The following is a 17,530-nucleotide window of genomic DNA, read 5'->3' as shown; positions in this document are numbered from 1 at the left end:
TTGCGGTCCTGGGCAGACCAGTTGCCATACCAAGCCGTGACCCAACCAGATAGGATGCTTTCTATGGTGCATTGATAAAAGTTGGTGAGTGTCAAAGACATACTGAATTTCTTTAGCCTCCTGAGGAAGTAGAGGCGCTGGTGAGCTTTCTTGGCCGTGGCATCTATGTGATTTGACCAGGACAGACAATTGGTGATGTTCACTCCTAAGAACTTGAAGCTCTCAACCTCAGCACCATTGATGTAGACAGATGCATGTACACCAATCCCCCCCTCCTGAAATCAATGACCAGCTCTTTTGTTTTTCTGACATTGAGGGAAAGATTGTTGTCATGACACCATGTCACTATGACACCATGTACCTTGCACCGCATGGGGCTGGGAGGGCGTATCCTGCACCGCATGGGGCTGTGAGGGCGTATCCTGCACCGTATGGGGCTGTGAGGGCGTATCCTGCACCGCATGGGGCTGGGAGGGCATGCCTTGCACCGCATGGGGCTGTGAGGGCGTATCCTGCACCGCATGGGGCTGTGAGGGCGTATCCTGCACCGCATGGGGCTGGGAGGGCGTGCCTTGCACCGCATGGGGCTGGGAGGGCGTATCCTGCACCGCATGGGGCTGTGAGGGCGTATCCTGCACCGCATGGGGCTGTGAGGGCGTGCCTTGCACCGCATGGGGCTGTGAGGGCGTGCCTTGCACCGCATGGGGCTGTGAGGGCGTATCCTGCACCGCATGGGGCTGGGAGGGCGTGCCTTGCACCGCATGGGGCTGGGAGGGCGTGCCTTGCACCGCATGGGGCTGGGAGGGCGTATCCTGCACCGCATGGGGCTGGGAGGGCGTATCCTGCACCGCATGGGGCTGTGAGGGCGTATCCTGCACCGCATGGGGCTGGGAGGGCGTATCCTGCACCGCATGGGGCTGGGAGGGCGTGCCTTGCACCGCATGGGGCTGGGAGGGCGTATCCTGCACCGCATGGGGCTGGGAGGGCGTATCCTGCACCGCATGGGGCTGGGAGGGCGTATCCTGCACCGCATGGGGCTGTGTGGATATACTGCACCTCGCACAGCATGAGAGAGGGAGGGCGAGGCCGATTTGACTGGGGAACCCCCTGTGGCGCGGCCCGTGACGTCAGCGGCAGGGTCTCCCCCGGCTGCAGTGGCCTCGCGGCCGCCGGCGGGGGGCGCGCGGTGTGTGTTTTGCGACCGGTTGCCAGGGGCAGCGGGAGGAGCGCGGTTTACGGCAGCGTGCGGAAAATGGCGGAGGGCGCGGATGGGGCGAGCGGGGAGGTGCAGGATCGCGCCGAGGGGCTGAAGGCCAAAGCCAACCAGTATTTCAAAGGTAAGGGGCGGCCGAGGTCTGACCGGCGCTCGCGGTCTGCCTGCTGGGCCCGGGATCCGCGCCCCGGCCAGGCCGAGACGAGCCGGCGCCCTGGCCCTTCGGCCGGCCCCGGGCCCGCGTGTGGCTTCGGGGGACGGGGGGAGGGGTCGGCGCTGCCAAATAGTGGGGCGCTGGTAACAGTGAGGGGGGTTGCCTGCCAAATAGTGGGGCGCTGGTAACAGCGAGGGGGGCTGCCTGCCAAATAGTGGGGCGCTGGTAACAGCGAGGGGGGCTGCCTGCCAAATAGTGGGGCGCTGGTAACAGTGGGGGAGGCTGCCTGCCAAATAGTGGGGCGCTGGTAGTGTGGGGAGGCTGCCTGCCAAATAGTGGGGCGCTGGTAACAGTGTGGAGAGGCTGCCTGCCAAATAGTGGGGCGCTGGTAACAGTGTGGGGAGGCTGCCTGCCAAATAGTGGGGCGCTGGTAACAGTGTGGGGAGGCTGCCTGCCAAATAGTGGGGCGCTGGTAACAGTGAGGGGGGGCTGCCTGCCAAATAGTGGGGCGCTGGTAACAGTGTGGAGAGGCTGCCTGCCAAATAGTGGGGCGCTGGTAACAGTGTGGGGTTGCCTGCCAAATAGTGGGGTGCTGGTAAGTGGGGAGGCTGTCTGCCAAATAGTGGGGCGCTGGTAACAGTGGGGGAGGCTGCCTGCCAAATAGTGGGGCACTGGTAACAGTGAGGGGGGCTGCCTGCCAAATAGTGGGGCGCTGATAACAGGGAAGCGGGCTGCCTGCCAAATAGTGAGGCGCTAGTAACAGTGAGGGGGTTGCCTGCCAAATAGTGGGGCGTTGGTAACAGCGAGGGGGGCTGCCTGCCAAATAGTGGGCCGCTGGTAACAGTGTGGGGGGCTGTCTGCCAAATAGTGAGGCACTAGTAACAGTGAGGGAGGCTGTCTGCCAAATAGTGGGGCGCTAGTAATAGTGAGGGAGGCTGTCTGCCAAATAGTGAGGTGCTAGTAACAGTGAGGGGGGCTGTCTGCTAAATAGTGTAGTCCTGGCAACCGCTAAGTTGTCAAACAGTGAGATATCGAGAGGCACTGGGGCTACCAAATAGTGGGAATACGGGTGAATGGGGTGAGTGTCTGCTGCCAAATAGTGAAGGGGTCAGAGGCTGCTGGGGCTGTCAAATAGTGAGGTGTCAACATCAGCAGGGGGTCCCAAATACTGGGATTTCCATGTTTCCTTACGACATAAAAGGACATATCAAGGGGAAGGGGAATGTCTGCCAGCTCGCATTCCCCTTCCCACACAAATTTTCCTTGCAAGCTATTCTCACATCCCCTTCAGATTTTACAACTCAGCCAGACACCAGGGGTAATGTAAAGTGGTGAATTAATCTAGCAATGTGGATGTCTTTGGATTGTTTGAGGAAACCAGAGGACCTGGTGGAAACCCTTATGGTGACAGGGAGAACTTGCAAACTCCACACAGACAGCACCGGAGGCTGGGATTGAACATGAGCTGCTGGAATTGTGAGGTCACTGCTCTACCAGTTGCATTACTGTGCTGCCTGGGATGACTCATCAGAAAGTTGTCAGTGTAACCTGCGCCCATAACCATTGTGCATTGCGGAGATTGTAGCTTAGTTTCAGCATCTACTATAGTGTAGAGAATGAATATGTGGTGAATGGGGTGCCTGTCAAGTGAGCTGCTTTCTCCTGGGTGTTGTTGAGCTTATTTACTGTTGGAACTGCAGCCCCAGGATGTTGATAGTAGAAAGCTTGGCAATGTTAATGCCAGTGGTGGGTATTTTGACCATCTTCAACAAGAGAGAGCCTTAACCTGGCATTTCTCTGATGTAAATGGTTTGCTAATCAGCCGAGAACTTGTCAAAGTCTTGCTGCATGCAGGCATGGACTGTTTCATTTCCTGGGAAGTTGTGAATGGATTTGAATATTGTACAGTCATCAACGCATGTCTATCATAGATCAGGACCAAGGATGAATGATGAATCAGTTCAAGATGGTTGGGTCTAGGACCACTCCTAGGAACTCTCACATTAATGTCCTGTGGCTCAGATGATTGACTGCGAACAGCCACAACCGACTTCCTTTGTGTGAGTTTGACCACATTGCTGTTTCTAGAATCACACACAGACAGCAGATCCCCCCCCCGAAGGGTAACAGTGAATCCAGTAGCTTTTCATGGCAATCTGGCAGCTTCGTGGTTTCCATTACTGTATACAGCTTCTACAGCTACTGTGGTCATCATGGCAAGGGTGGTACAATGGTGCAGCTAGTAGTGTTGCTGCCTCGTGGCACCAGAGACCTGGGTTCAGTCCTGACCTCGGGTGCTGTCTGTGTGGAGCTTGCAAGTTCTCCCTGTGACTGCATGGGTTTTCCCCAGGTGCTCTGTTTTTCTCTCATGTTCCAAAGATGTAGGGGTCGGTTGGTTAACTGGCCACTGTAAATTGCTCCTGGTGCGTAGATGGGTGGTAGAATCTGGGGGTAATTGATGAGAATGGACTCTGAGTCATACAGCATGGAAACAGGCCCTTCAGCCCAATTCATCCATGCCGAACAAGGTGCCCAGCTAAGCTTGTCCCATTTGCCCATGTTTGGCCCATATCCCTCTAAATCTATCCTATCCATGTACTTCTCCAAATGTCTTTTAAGAATGGGGAGAATAAAACATTAGGATTAATGAAGGATTAGTGTAAATGGGTGGTTGATAGTCAGTGCAGACTCAGTGGAGAACAGCCTGTTTCTTTGCTGTATGACGATGACTTGAACATATGTCTCTGAATTGTTAGTTGAGGCCTTTGAATTACTGTTATGGCATATTAAGAGGGGGGTCATGACTGTAACCTGGCTAGTTCCATATTCTTGCCACTCCCTGAGTAATAGAAGTGTCTCCTAATAAATGGGCATCCGGAAACTCGTATATCTGAGAGACCTAGCTTTTGGTCCTCCCCTCCCCTTATCAAACCCTTTCATCATTTTAAAGAATCCCTGTTAGGTCATCTCCATGTATGTTATAGAGCCAAGAAACACAGCCTCTTCTGCCTTTTCTAATAATTTTCATTTCAGTTCTGCTATTATCCTTGCAAACCTTTCCTTCACCCCATTTGATAAAGTAAAGGGTTTAGAAGGAAAGGAAAAACTGGGATAGCAAGATTACTGAGTGGCCCTAATAAGCGGATTAATCTCCTATTCAGGACTAAGTCACAGGCTTTAATCTTATTCAAATTCCAGAGAGTAATGGCCTTCCATCAGTGACTGCTGGGCTGCAGAGGGGTGCAGAAAGAAGGTAAAAGTGGTGGTGAACAAGAGGGATCTCAGGAAAAATTGGATACTTTCAGAAAAGAGTCCACTATCACAAAGAATTGACGACACTGAAACAGGCCTTTAGGCCTATATGTTCCATGCCAGTGTTTCTGGTCAACGTGGGGTTTCTCTGCTCTATTTGCTCTGTATTACCGAATCCATTTCTTCGCTTTCCCTTAAATGCATCTACACCGTTCACCTCAATTACTCCTCGCGGTAGCAAGTTCGGCATTCTCGTATGGATTCCTTGTTGTAGTTAGTGGAGTCTCTGTTGCATTTACGGCTGCTGACTTTGGACTTGCCCACAAGAAGAATAGCCAAAGGGAACGATTATGAAATCGGTCTACCTGATTCCAACAATCATCCAAATGCTACTTTTATCGTCTCCTCTGTTTACTTGCTATTTGTCATAGTCAATCTCATATTCTCCTGCTGCCTGCAGCTATGTTTGTTTTCACCTGCCCGAGAAATTCCAAAAGTTAGTAGATTGTTCAAAGTGCAAAGTAAGATCCCTCAAACCATGCTGATAAATGATTGGTTAGTCTATTGGTGGTACCGTTTGAGGGGGTTCCTTCAAGATCCCTCTGGCCAAGAGGTCTTTTGCAACCAGCTACACAAGATCAATCCTTATGCAAAATCTGATGGGTAAACTGCACTAGTGTTGGTTTGGATGTCGTATTTGTTGGGTGAGGGTCTTGATGGATGTGAAATATGATCAAATGGAGGCATTGCTCATTCTTATCTAAATTGGCCTGAGGGGCTAAGCAGTCTGCTTGTTTCTGTTCCTGTGCACTTCTGATAACACAGAGAGGGTTTTCTCCACAACCTTGCAAGGATAAGAACCTGTGACTCCTCTCCCTAAGAGTGCGCGTCTTAATTAGTATTTTCACTGTGACTGCTCTGAGAACTGTGGATTGCCAATTAGTGGCCGGCAATTCAAGCATAGAAAGAGCACATACGCGCCAGCTGAGAATGGGATTGAGTTTAGGTAATGGTGGCAGAGCAGCCAATGTACTCAAGCCTGGACTCGAGCAGGGTGTATGGGCAGCTAGGAAAGCTGGGAGCATAAGAGTCGGGGCCTTCACTAAAGGATGAGAAGTAATCAAAGTATTGAGGAGTAGTGGGCGTGGGGTACTACGCTGGAGGTCGAGGTTACACCATTCACCATTCTTGCTGCACCTTTCAAAGTGTCTAAGATGTGTTGGCTTTGAACTGAAGATATTTGTATATTGACAGTACCCCATGTACAGTTGTGTGTAATTTCATTTAAGTACCATGTTATGCACTAGTTGTGCACTTATTTTAATGAAATAAATTGTGCACACGTTTGGAGAAAGTTTGTTAACGTGAATTGAAAATTGGTTATCAATAGAAAACCAGAAACCGTACAGTTGGACTAAATTGTCATCTTCAGGTTGGAAAGATGTAAGTAGTGGAGTACCCCAGGGATCAGTTCTTGGCCCTCAAGTTACTACTTATGACCTGGAGGAGGTGACAGAATGCGAAGTATCCAAGTTTGCCGGTGACTCAAAACTAGAAGGAAGGGCAAGTTGTGTTGAGGAATTTGTGACTTTACAACAGGATATAGAGTGAATGGGTGGGTGAAAACTTGGCAAGTGGCGTTTAATGTTGGAGAGTGTGTCATGCATCTTGGTAAGAGGAATCAAAAGGCAGATTGTTATCTTTATGGAAAAGGGTTGCAAGTGATTAAAGTGTAAAGGGATCTGGGTGCTCGTGTGTGAATCATAAAATGTTGGCAGGTGCAGCCTGGTTAAAAGGGAAAATGATGTATCGGCCTTTGTTACAAAGGAGTTGGAGCTTAGAAGTAAGTGTTTCTAGGAAGGGGGCCAAAACTGAGTGCAATACTCCAGGTGTGGCCTCACCTGTATAAAAAAGGGCTACAGTTGCATTGGAGGCAGTCCAAGAGAGATTCACAAGGCTAATTTCTAGATTGAGCAGATTCTCCTATCAAGAGAGGCTACACAAGTTGGATCTGTACTTTTTGGAGTTTAGAAGAATGAGGGGTGATCTTATTGAAACATACAAAACCCAAAGAGAGCATGACCAGCTGCATGTTGATCCTTTCACTAGTGGGAAAATGTCGAACAACGGGTCATACCTACAAGATAAGGGGCCAATCATTTAAAACCAACGTATGTGGAATTTTTTTCTGCCAAAGGGTGGTGAATCTCTGGAATTTTCTGTCCCAGGGAGTTTGGAGGCAGGATCATTAGAAGTATTTAAAGTGGAGGGAAATAAATATTTGAAAGATCCAGGGACTGGGGGCTATGCGGATCTGGCACAGAAGAGGAGTTGAGGCCTGGGGTAGATCTCTAATGATAATGAATGGCAGAGCAGGCTTGAGGAGCTAGGTGGCCTACTTGCGTGTTGCATGCTGATTGTGTATCTTAGCTGGGTACTCCAGTTGTTGCTTATTGATAGTTTCTAACGATGATCTCTTGCCTTTGCAGATAAGGATTATGACAATGCCATTAAGTATTACACGCAGGCCATCGAGTTGAACTCGGAGAATGCTATTTATTATGGGAATCGTAGCTTGGCATACTTACGGACTGAATGTTATGGCTATGCCTTGTCAGACGCCACCAAGGCAGTGGAACTGGATAAGAAATACATTAAAGGGTATTATAGGCGAGCAACAGCCAACATGGCACTGGGCAAATTCAAGGCTGCGCTGAAAGACTACGACACGGTAAGTGGAAATGCCCTGAAATTTATCTTTTAAAGCATGCCGATCATTTACTCCCACAAACCTACTCTGGGATTCGTTGAACACAATAGCTGTGCGGCGAATCCACACAAGGCAACAGCAGATTGCATTTATATAGCATGCTTAACATAGCAAAGCATCCCAAGGCTCTGCAGTGCAGGCAAGGAGAGTATAGCAGATGATCAAAAGCTTGGTCAGCGGCATTGGTTTTCAGTGGCACTCTGAAGGGTGACGGGGAGAAGAACTTGCAAGGCAGCTGGGTTTACAGAGGGAATTCCAGAGTGGAAGGTGTGCCAATAGTGGAATAATTTGATTTAGATTATTGTGCAGGAAGAACTGGAGGAATGCAGATCTCTGGGTGTTGTAGGGCCTGAACAAAAAAAATTGCAGAGTCTGGGAGAGGCAAAACTCTGCAGGTCAATGAAAACTGGGGTAAAATTTTTAACATCAAAGCATTGCTCAACCAGAAACCAAAGTGGGACTGATGGTGAATGGGATTTGGTGCAAGTTAAGACGTGTTGTGAAGAGTTTTGGATGTTTCCTGGTTTATAGAGAATAGAAAGAATCTAGCCAGGAGTGTGTTAGTATTATCAGGTTTAAAAGTAACAAAGACCTGGTTGAGGGATTCAGCAGCAGATAAACTGGGGTAGGGGTATCTAACAGCTTTTTGCCCCATTAACTTACCAGAAATCTGCCAATCATGCTTAATTGGCACAGGAGCAGGCTTCATCCAGATATGTGTCATGGCACTCGCTTTCAGCCCCTTAGTTTTGTGAATAAAAGAGAACTAAATGTGATGAGAAAATGCCAGTCACTTCAGAATCTGGAGAGTGGCAGAGTTGCCATGTCAGCTAATTTTTGCTTCAAGTTGCTCGTTTCAATAATATTGATGAGCCTGTAAGCTAAAGAACTTTATACCATTCTAAAGAACTTGAACATAACTCATGACATGAAAATTTTGCAGAGTGTAATCTCTCAAAGTTAGTGGGAATGCAGCCAGCAAACTGCACATGGTAGAACGATCTCCCACAGCTAGGAATTTTTATTCCTGAAACTATATTTAACACTGAACTACACAAGGCACAGTTAGGATACCTTTGGTTGTTGCTTCTGCAGAGTAATGCAGAATAATTGAGTTTCCACCTCTCTCTGTAAAGGGTAAGGGGTCTGGATTCCCTCATTCTTTTCAAAATTGTTTCATTGAAATTTTTTAACTTCCTGTGGTCAATTGTGTGATTTGAGAGGTTTGTTCCAACTTCAATATTTATAATTTTTTTAAGATGCATGTTTTTTTGGTGTATGCAGTTAAACCATAAATCCTCCAAGCTCCCTATAGATAGTATTACCTAAATGTGGGTACTTGTGAGGTCTGAATATAAATTTCTGAAGTTCACAGAGAAGGGGAGTTAATAATTTGACAAAGGTTTGAGTTGATAGTGGGGGGGGGGGGGCGCGGGGTGTGTGATTGTTCAAGTTCTAATAGACACACTGAGTTGATTTGCTTCAGTCATCAGTTTGGCTCAGTGGGGGGTTAGGGGAAGGTGTTGGCTTTTGAGTGAGAGGTTAGTAAGAAGCTTGAATTTTATTGAGGACGAGCAGGGTTGGCTCTGTAAATCCACAAAACAGATTAATTGGTGCCAATATCACAAGCTGGGAGTAGCAAATCATCAGATTTAATGGCTGTACTCCCTCTATCCTGGTCCAGACAGCACAATAGAACAGCTAATAGAATTGCTGCCTCACAGCTCCAGTGACCCAGGTTCAATCCTGACCTCCGGTGCTGTATGGGTGGAGTTTGCATGTTCTCCCTGTGACCACATGGGTTTCCTCCGGGTGCTCCAGTTTCCTCTTGCATCCCAGAAACATGGGGGTTCTGGGTCAATTTGTGATTGTAAATTGATTCTAATGAATTGGTGAATGGTAGAATTTAGGGGTTGATGGGAGTATAGGGAGAATAAAACTGGTTAAGGTAGGATTGGTACAAAAGTGAGTGCTTGCTGGTCAGCGCATACCAGGTGCGTCAAAGATCCTGTTTCTGTGTACCTGCCTTTGTCCCTTAAGAGCTCTGCCCTCTGAAAAGAAAGAATGAAGGAAAAGGAAGGTTGGGGGGAGGTGGTGGGGGAAGGAAGTAAAGCTCACCAGTAGGCTGTTGACCTGTGACAAAATATTTGCCCTTCTATGGATGGGTTGGTAATTATGTGGTTGGATTCAGTCATCCCAGGACCTGTAGGTAAATCTCTCGTAGAAATCATGTTCAATTTGAGGAACAGGTGATGGTGTCTGGTTATTGGTTTGTGGGGAGTTTCTGTGCACATTGGTGAAGTGATTTGGAATGTCTTTATTATGTGCTGGTGGTGGAGAAGTGGCCATTCCTGTCTGTTGTAACTCACAAGGTCACAAGACAAAGGAGCAGAAGTAGGCCATTCAGCCCATTGATTCTGCTCCACTACCTCACCATGAGCTAAACTATTCTCCCTATCTAGCCCCAATTCCCAGCTTTTTCCCCATATCCCTTGATACCTTGACTAGTTAGATACCTATCAATCTCCTCCTTAAACATCCCCAATGATCGGGTCTCCACAGCTGTATGAGGCAACGAATTCCATAAATCCACGACCCCCTGGCTAAAGAGGGTTCTCATTTCTGTTCTAAGTGGGTACCCTCTAGGACTGTGCCCTCTAGTCCTGGAGTCACCTACCAAGGGAAACAACTTAGCCACATCTACTCTGTCCAGTCCTTTCAACATTTGAAATGTTGCTATGAGGTCCCCTCTCATTCTTCTGTACTCCAATGAGTACAGTACAAGAGCTGATTCCCTTTCATGATTCCCTTTCATTCCGGGAATCATCCTCGTAAATCTTCTCTGAACCCTCTCCAACGTCAGAACATCCTTCCTAAGATAAGGGGCCCAAAACTGCACACAGTATTCCAAATGAGGTCTCACCAGTGTCCCATAGAGCCTCATCAATACATCCTTACTTTTATACATTATACCTCTTGAAATGAATGCCAAGTATGTTATACCTCTCGAAATGAATGCCGAGAGGTAATTATGAGCCTTAGTTTTGTCTTGGTCTTTGCTTTCCTCCATACTTCTGAATGCACTGTTTATAGTTCCACAGAGCCAGATTTTCATTCATGTGGGATCCTGTTAATTTAGTGTGGGAATGCTATTCAACTGTGGGCACCATCATAACTGAGCTGACCTGCGCACCCCGATACCCTACACCCTTTGCCAGAACTCGCAGGAGTCTGGGGTAATTATTTCCAGGCTAGTCGTGCACCACAGCGAACAACTGACCCATTGCAAGAACCTGATTAGTTAAAGAGGAGAGAAAAATGCATGGCACTTGAAACACTGAACACAAACAGAGGGTAGAGGGAGGGAGAGAAGCAATTTGTAGGATGGGCTGTGGTTGGTATTTAAAAGTGCCGTGGCTTCACGTTGTCCAAAGAAGATGTCTTCTCGTCTGTGTACACAAACCTCTCTGCTTCGAAGCACAGGAAGCCTAGCAGTAAGACAGTCCTGTTATCACACTGTGAGTCAATTGAATAAGAAAAGGAATATGCAAGTACAGACATTTTAATCTTGACTGACTGCTTTCTATGGTTCTTATAGCATGTTGTTTTCTTGTGTTTGGTGTGATGCCTTCCAACAATAAATTCTACAAATGCTGGCAAAAGTTCGAACGTGTTCTGCCGCATATTGTCAGGTGGATGGATAGAAATGTCAGGGTATTTATAGCGAGCTTGCAATAGTGATGAGGTTCCTCCAGAAGCTTAATAGAATCATTCCACGCACAGTCAGTTGTTAAAAATATAAGTTGGGTTTACGCATGTTTTATTTTAGTAGCTGGTCAGCCTGGTACTTTCCCCACCCACTTAAACTTCATAGAGTCAGAGAGAGAGACAGCATAGAAACAGGCCCTTCAGCCCACCGAACCTGTGCCAACCATCAACTACCCATTTACACCAATCCTACTTTATAATTCCATTTTGTTCTCCTCCCATCAACTCCCCCAGATTCTACCACTCACCTGGACACTGGGGGCAATTTATAGCAGTCGATTAACCTACCAGCCTGCACATCCTTGGGGTGTGGGAAGAGACCCATGTGGTCACAGAGGGAACGTGCAAACTCCACACAGACAGAGGTCAGGATTGAAGCCCTGTTTCTGGCACTGTGAGGCAGTGGCCCTTCTAGCTGCACCACTGCCTCTAGCACTTTGTGCCACAAAATCATTGAATCATAGAATAGTACAGCACAATACAGGCTCTTCGGCCCACAATGTTGTGCCGACCTTTAAACCTCGCCTAAGACTATCTAACCCCTTCCTCCCACATATCCCTCTATTTTAAATTCCTCCATATGCTTATCTAGCAATCTCTTGAATTTGACCAATGTACCTGCGTCCACCACCACAACTATGGCGATGAAATTCTAGAGGTGTGCAACTATGGGCCTCATACAGTTCGAGCATTCACCCCTTCCCCCCTTCCATTCCCCCCCCCCCCCCCAGCCCAATATTGAGCGTTTCTGCAGGTATTTTATCTCTTAAATGCTGTGGGACAGTTTATAGACTGCTGTGTGTGCTTTGTTTTCATTAGCTGCACTGCTGTTTTAATTGTTTTGCTGAACAGTCCCATTTTAAGGACGGGGGTATTGATTGTGATTGATATCCCCTGTAAAGTGCAAGTGTTAGGAAGAGAAGTTACTGGGTGTATGCTCAGGAGAACATTCTTGATCAATTCTTTCTGGCCCAACAAAGAGACATTGCTGGACTTGGCATAGCTTATTTCCCAGAAACAAGAGGAACGAGTGATCATGTGGGAACAGAGATGGTAATATCACATGGAAAAGAATATGAGCACTACAAGGTAAAAATAGTCAGTTGGAGAAAGGCCACCTTCAAAGTTCTGGCCAAGGGAGTGTAAAGATCGGGATTGAGAAGCCAAAGCAGTGTATCTAGTGCGGTCTGAGTCCCAGTTACAACCTTTTCCTGGCAGTTGGTGTTGAAATGTGATGTCATGGGATAGCAGGCAAGTGATTGGTGGATATTTCTTCTCAGTCTGGTTAAACCACACTTGGAGTATTGTGTCCAGTTCTGGCCGCCTCATTATAGGAAGGATGTGGAAGCTTTAGAGAGGGTGCAGAGGAGATTTACCAGGATGCTGCCTGGATTGGAGATGTCTTATGAGGATAGGTTGAGTGAGCTAGGGCTTTTCTCTTTGGAGGGAAGAAAGATGAGAGGTGACTTGATAGAGGTGTACAAGATGATAAGCGGCATAGATCGAGTGGACAGTCAGAGACTTTTTCCCAGGGCAAAAATGGCTAACACGAGGGGACATAATTTTAAGGTGATTGGAGGAAGGTATAAGGGGGATGTCAGAGGTGAGTTTTTTTTGCACAGAGAGTGGTGGGTGCGTGGAACGCACTGTCGGCAGAGGTTGTGGGGGCAGATACATTAGGGACATTTAAGAGACCCTGAGATAGGCACATGAATGATTTAAAAAAAAATGGAGGGCTATGTGGGAGGGAAGGGTTAGATAGATCTTAGAGCAGGATAAAATGTCGGCACAACATTGTGGGCCAAAGGGCCTGTGCTGTGCTGTAGTGTTCTGTGCTCAGTCTTTTCTGATTGGCCAAGGAATTTAAATCTGCTGTTAGTACAGCTCAGGAGTAAATTTAAAAATAATTCAAACCGAGATGGCTGGGCAGGCAAAGTGTTGTAGCTACAACATGTGGGGAAAGGGTGGACCCCAGTGTAGTTCAGTTACCATGCGTATCAAGTGTTGCCTGCTCTAAGAACTTCAGCTCAGAGTTGAGCTGAAGTCTGAGTTTCAGGCTGTGACACATCAGGGAGGAGGAAGAGTTGCCTGAGTACTCTGGAGGCAGTCACACCCCTGAGATTAATTACCTCGAATTTGACTGGTGGTCAGGGCCGGGTGAGCGTGACTGCAAATGGGACAGAAAGAGGTGTCCAAAGGGTAGCTGTAGTGGAGCCTCATCCCTTGCCCTTGTCTAATAGGCATGAGATTCTTCCTATTTGGATGAAAGTGGCAATGGCAGCAAGAATGTGCAAACTGTCCATAGCACCATTGCGTAGGCGGCTACTTAAGTGGGGGGAGAAACGAGATGCATAGTTGTCGTAGGGGATAATTAGGGGAACAGACACTGCAGCAAAGACAAGAGTCCCAAAGCCTGCAGGGTGCCAGGGTTGAAGACATTTCTTCTGGGTTGGAGAGGAGCTTTTGAGGGGGATGAACCTGTTTTCATGCTCCATGTAGGCATTAACACCGTAGGTTAGACTAGAAAAGAGGTTTTGCTAAGAGATTATGAGTAGCTTTGGACAAAATTGAAAAGCAGAACCACAAAGGTGATGATCTCTGAACTATTACTTGAACCGTGTGCAAATAGACAGTAGTTAGATAAGGTTAGAGAAGTAAACGTGGTTCAAAGATTGGTGTGGGAGAAAGGTGTTACAGTTCATGGGGCACTGGTACCAATATTGGGGGAAGAGAGCGCTGTTCTCTTGAGGTGGCCTTCATTTGAACCATGTTGGAGCCAGTATCCTGGCAAATTGCACAAGTAGGTTTATAGACAAGGTTTTAACCAAATTGGAGAGCGATGGTTCAAATGATGGGGTTTAATAAATCATGACAGTGGAGGCACAAAATCCAAGTGTGACAGGAAGGGGTAGAAAATATAAGCAAAAGTGCACAACACAGCCTGGAACTGGAGTACGTTAAAATTACATAAAGTTAAAGTTTCAGGCTCCTTCTCTCACTGCATGCGACATTTGTAATAAGGAAATAAATTGATGGCATAAATAGAAATGAATGAATCTGATTTAATAGCCATTGCACAGATGTAGTGCAGAATTATCTAGATTGGGAACTCAATATTCCAGGTTACTTGATGTTGCAAAAGAAGAGGCAAAAAGGAAAGTGGAATGTGATAGCATTGTTAATTAAGGAAGATATCAGTGCAGTATTAAATGCTGATTTTTTTTTTAATGCAGTGGGTTGTGATGTGGAATTGTTTTTCCTTGAAATAAGGAATAGCAGTGGAAAGAAGTCACGGATAGAAGTGACCGATAGGCTCCCAAAGTCTGTCCATGTAGTAGGACCAGACATAACTGGGAAAATATTAAAGATGTGTAAAGAGGGATCTGAAATCGTCATGGGTAATTTTAATCTGCATATTGATTGGACTAATCAAACTCACAAGGGTACTGTGGAAGAGGAATTTGTCGAGTGCATCAGAGGTTGTTTCTTAAAGCAATACATTTAAACCTAACTGGGAATGTGTCATTTGTGATGAGGGAGGATTAATAAAAGATTCTGTAGATTTGAATCCTCTAGGGAGTAATCATCACAACACTGTAACATTCCAAAACCAGTGCCCTCAACTTAAATGAGGTTATTACAAAGGTACGAGGGAAGTGTTGCCTGGGATAGACTGGGAAAATGGGCCAAAGGAAAGGTCAGTAGAGGAAGATATTTAAGCAACTATTTCATAACGCTCAGCAGAAATTTATCCCATTCCAAAAGAGGGATGCATTGAGAAAGATGAACATTCATGGTTAACAATCGAAGTGGCAAATGCCAATGGTCAACCAGGGGACTGAGAGATTTACAGGAACCAGCAGCTAAGGGCTAAAGAAAACTAACGTAGGAGAAAATTGACTATCAGAGTAAACTGGCAAGTAATATCAAAACAAACAACAAAAGCTTCTATGGATATTCAAAAAGGAAGAGGGTAGCTATAGTGAGTGTGGGACCCCTGGGGGAATTAGTTACAGGAAACGGCAGATAATTCAAACCAATATTTTGCATCTGTTTTCATGGTAGAAGGCACTGCAGATATCCCAAGTGGGATATTTTCAAGAAAAGTACATGTAACAATCCCTATCACAAGGGACAAGGTATCAGAAGAGCTAGTGTGACAAAAAGTAGGTAAGTCACCAGGACTTGATGGCCTGCATCCAAGGGTCTTAAGGAAGCGGCTGCAGAGATAATCAAACCATTGGCTGAAATTTTTCAGAATGCAGTTCTGGGATTGGAAACACAGGGGCGTGATGCCCTTGCTCACAAAGGGAGGGATACAAAAAGTGGGAAACTGTAGGCCAGTCAGCTTAACGTCTGGTGTTGGAGTCTGTGTAATAGGAAGAAATAGCTAGTCATTTATAGAAAATCAAATCAACGTGACTTAATGATTTTACGAAAGAGAAATCAGATTTAACAAATTTGCTTGAGTTCTTTGAGGATGTAACCAGCAGTCGATAGATGGAACCTGCAGATGTAGTGCGTTTGGATTTCCAGAAGGCCTTTGATGACAAACCACATAAAAGTCTATTGAACAAGATAAGATCTTGCAATATTAAGAGAAGTGTTTTAACATAGAAGACATAGAATTGGAATGGATGCATCTCTTTCAGATTGGAAAGATGTAACTAGTGGAGTTCCCCAAGGATCATTCCTTGGCCTTCAACGGACCTCTTGTACAATAAAAACTCTTGAACTCACAATCTATCACATCGTGGCCTTTGCACCTTATTGTCTGCCTGCACTGCATTTTCTCTGTAACTGCAACACTATATTCTTCATTCTGTTATTGCTTTTTCCTCTGTACTTGTGTTTCGAAATGATCTATATAGATGGCATGCAAAACAAAGTTTTTCACTGTATCTCGGTACACGTCACAATAATAAACCAATTTCCAATCATTTACCGTGCTTATCAATAATTTAGAGGGGCCAGAGTGTAAGGTATCCAAGTTTCCTGATGATGCAAGAATCTGTGAAAGGCCATGCTGCAATGAGGATATTTGAATTTGCAACAGGATATAGATAGGCTGAGTGAGTGAGTGAAAGCTTGGCAAATGAAGTTCAGTGTAGGAAAGTGTGAGGTCCTGCATTTTGGTAAGAGGAATCAAAAGGCAGACTTTTATCTAAATGGAAAGAAACTGCAAAAGAATGAAGTACAGAGGGATCCAGGTCTTGCACAAGAAGTACAAAATAATTATTATGGGTGCAGCAAGTTATTAAGAAGGCAAGTGACATATTGGTCTTTATTGCCAGGGGCTGGAGTTTAAAAATAGAGAAGTATCGTGTTGGTGAAGTCGTAATTTGGAGTACTGTGTCTGGTTTTGGTCATATTTAAGAAAGGATGTATTAGCATTGGAGACAGTCCAGAAGAGATTCATAGAACCATAGAACAATACAGCACAATACAGGCCCTTCGGCCCACCATGTTGTGCCGACCTTCAAACCACTCCTGAGACTATCTAACCCCTTCCTCCCACATATCCCTCTATCTTAAATTCCTCCATATGCTTATCTAACAATGTCTTGAACTTGACCAACGTATCAGCCTCCACCACCACCCCAGGCAATGCATTCCATGCGCCAACCACTCTCTGCGTGAAGAACCTCCCTCTGAAATCTCCCTTGAACTCCCCCCCCCCCCCCCCCCCATTACCTTAAAGCCATGCCCTCTTGTATTGAGCACTGGTGCCCTGGGAAAGAGGCGCTGGCTGTTCACTCTATTCCTCTTAATATTTTGTATACCTCTATCATGTCTCCTTCCTCCTCTCCAATGAGTAAAGCCCTAGCTCCTTTAGTCTCTCCTCATAATCCATACTCTCTAATCCAGGCAGCATCCTGGTAAATCTCCTCTGCACCCTTTCCAATGCCTCCACATCCTTCCTATAATGAGGCAACCAGAACTGGACACAGTGCTCCAAGTGTGGTCTAACCAGAGTTTTGTAGACCTGCATCACTACTTTGTGGCTCTTAAACTCGATCCCATGACTAACATCCCATATTCATTCACCGGGCTAATTCCTGGTTTGAGAGGATTGTCCTATTGAGAACGACTAAAAATGCTAGACTAGTTTTCTTTGGAATTGAGATGAATAAGGGGTGATCTTGATGAAACACAAGATTCTGATAGGGTAGATGTTGAGATCTTTCCACGTGGGCGAGTCTCGAATGAGGGGACATGCTTACAAGATGAAGGATGCTCACTTAAAACTGGAATACGTAGAAATTACTTCTCACAAAGGGCATTGAGTCCCCAGAAGCGCTACGCCACAGGATTTTGAAGGGTCTATAACTGGACATATTTAAAGAAGAGGTGGATAATTCTTTGAAAGATG

The 17,530-nt window shown here is 46.2% G+C and overlaps 1 protein-coding gene across 1 annotated transcript in view; it reads left to right on the top strand.

The window, feature by feature from the left end:
- Positions 1–1,234: 1,234 nt before the first annotated feature.
- ppp5c (protein phosphatase 5, catalytic subunit) overlaps positions 1,235–17,530 on the top strand; it is a 49,864-nt gene continuing 33,568 nt past the window's right edge. Inside the window, exons 1-2 of the mRNA XM_052044147.1 lie at positions 1,235–1,337; positions 7,109–7,350. Coding sequence (XP_051900107.1) covers positions 1,253–1,337; positions 7,109–7,350 — 327 coding nt within the window. The 5' untranslated portion in view covers positions 1,235–1,252. The remainder of the gene's footprint in view (positions 1,338–7,108; positions 7,351–17,530) is intronic.

This window comes from Pristis pectinata, chromosome 35 (genome assembly GCF_009764475.1).
Source record: "Pristis pectinata isolate sPriPec2 chromosome 35, sPriPec2.1.pri, whole genome shotgun sequence".
Taxonomy (NCBI): Eukaryota; Metazoa; Chordata; class Chondrichthyes; order Rhinopristiformes; family Pristidae; genus Pristis; species Pristis pectinata.
Note: the sequence above shows the minus strand (reverse complement) of the source record. Positions and strands in the feature narration are given on the sequence as shown.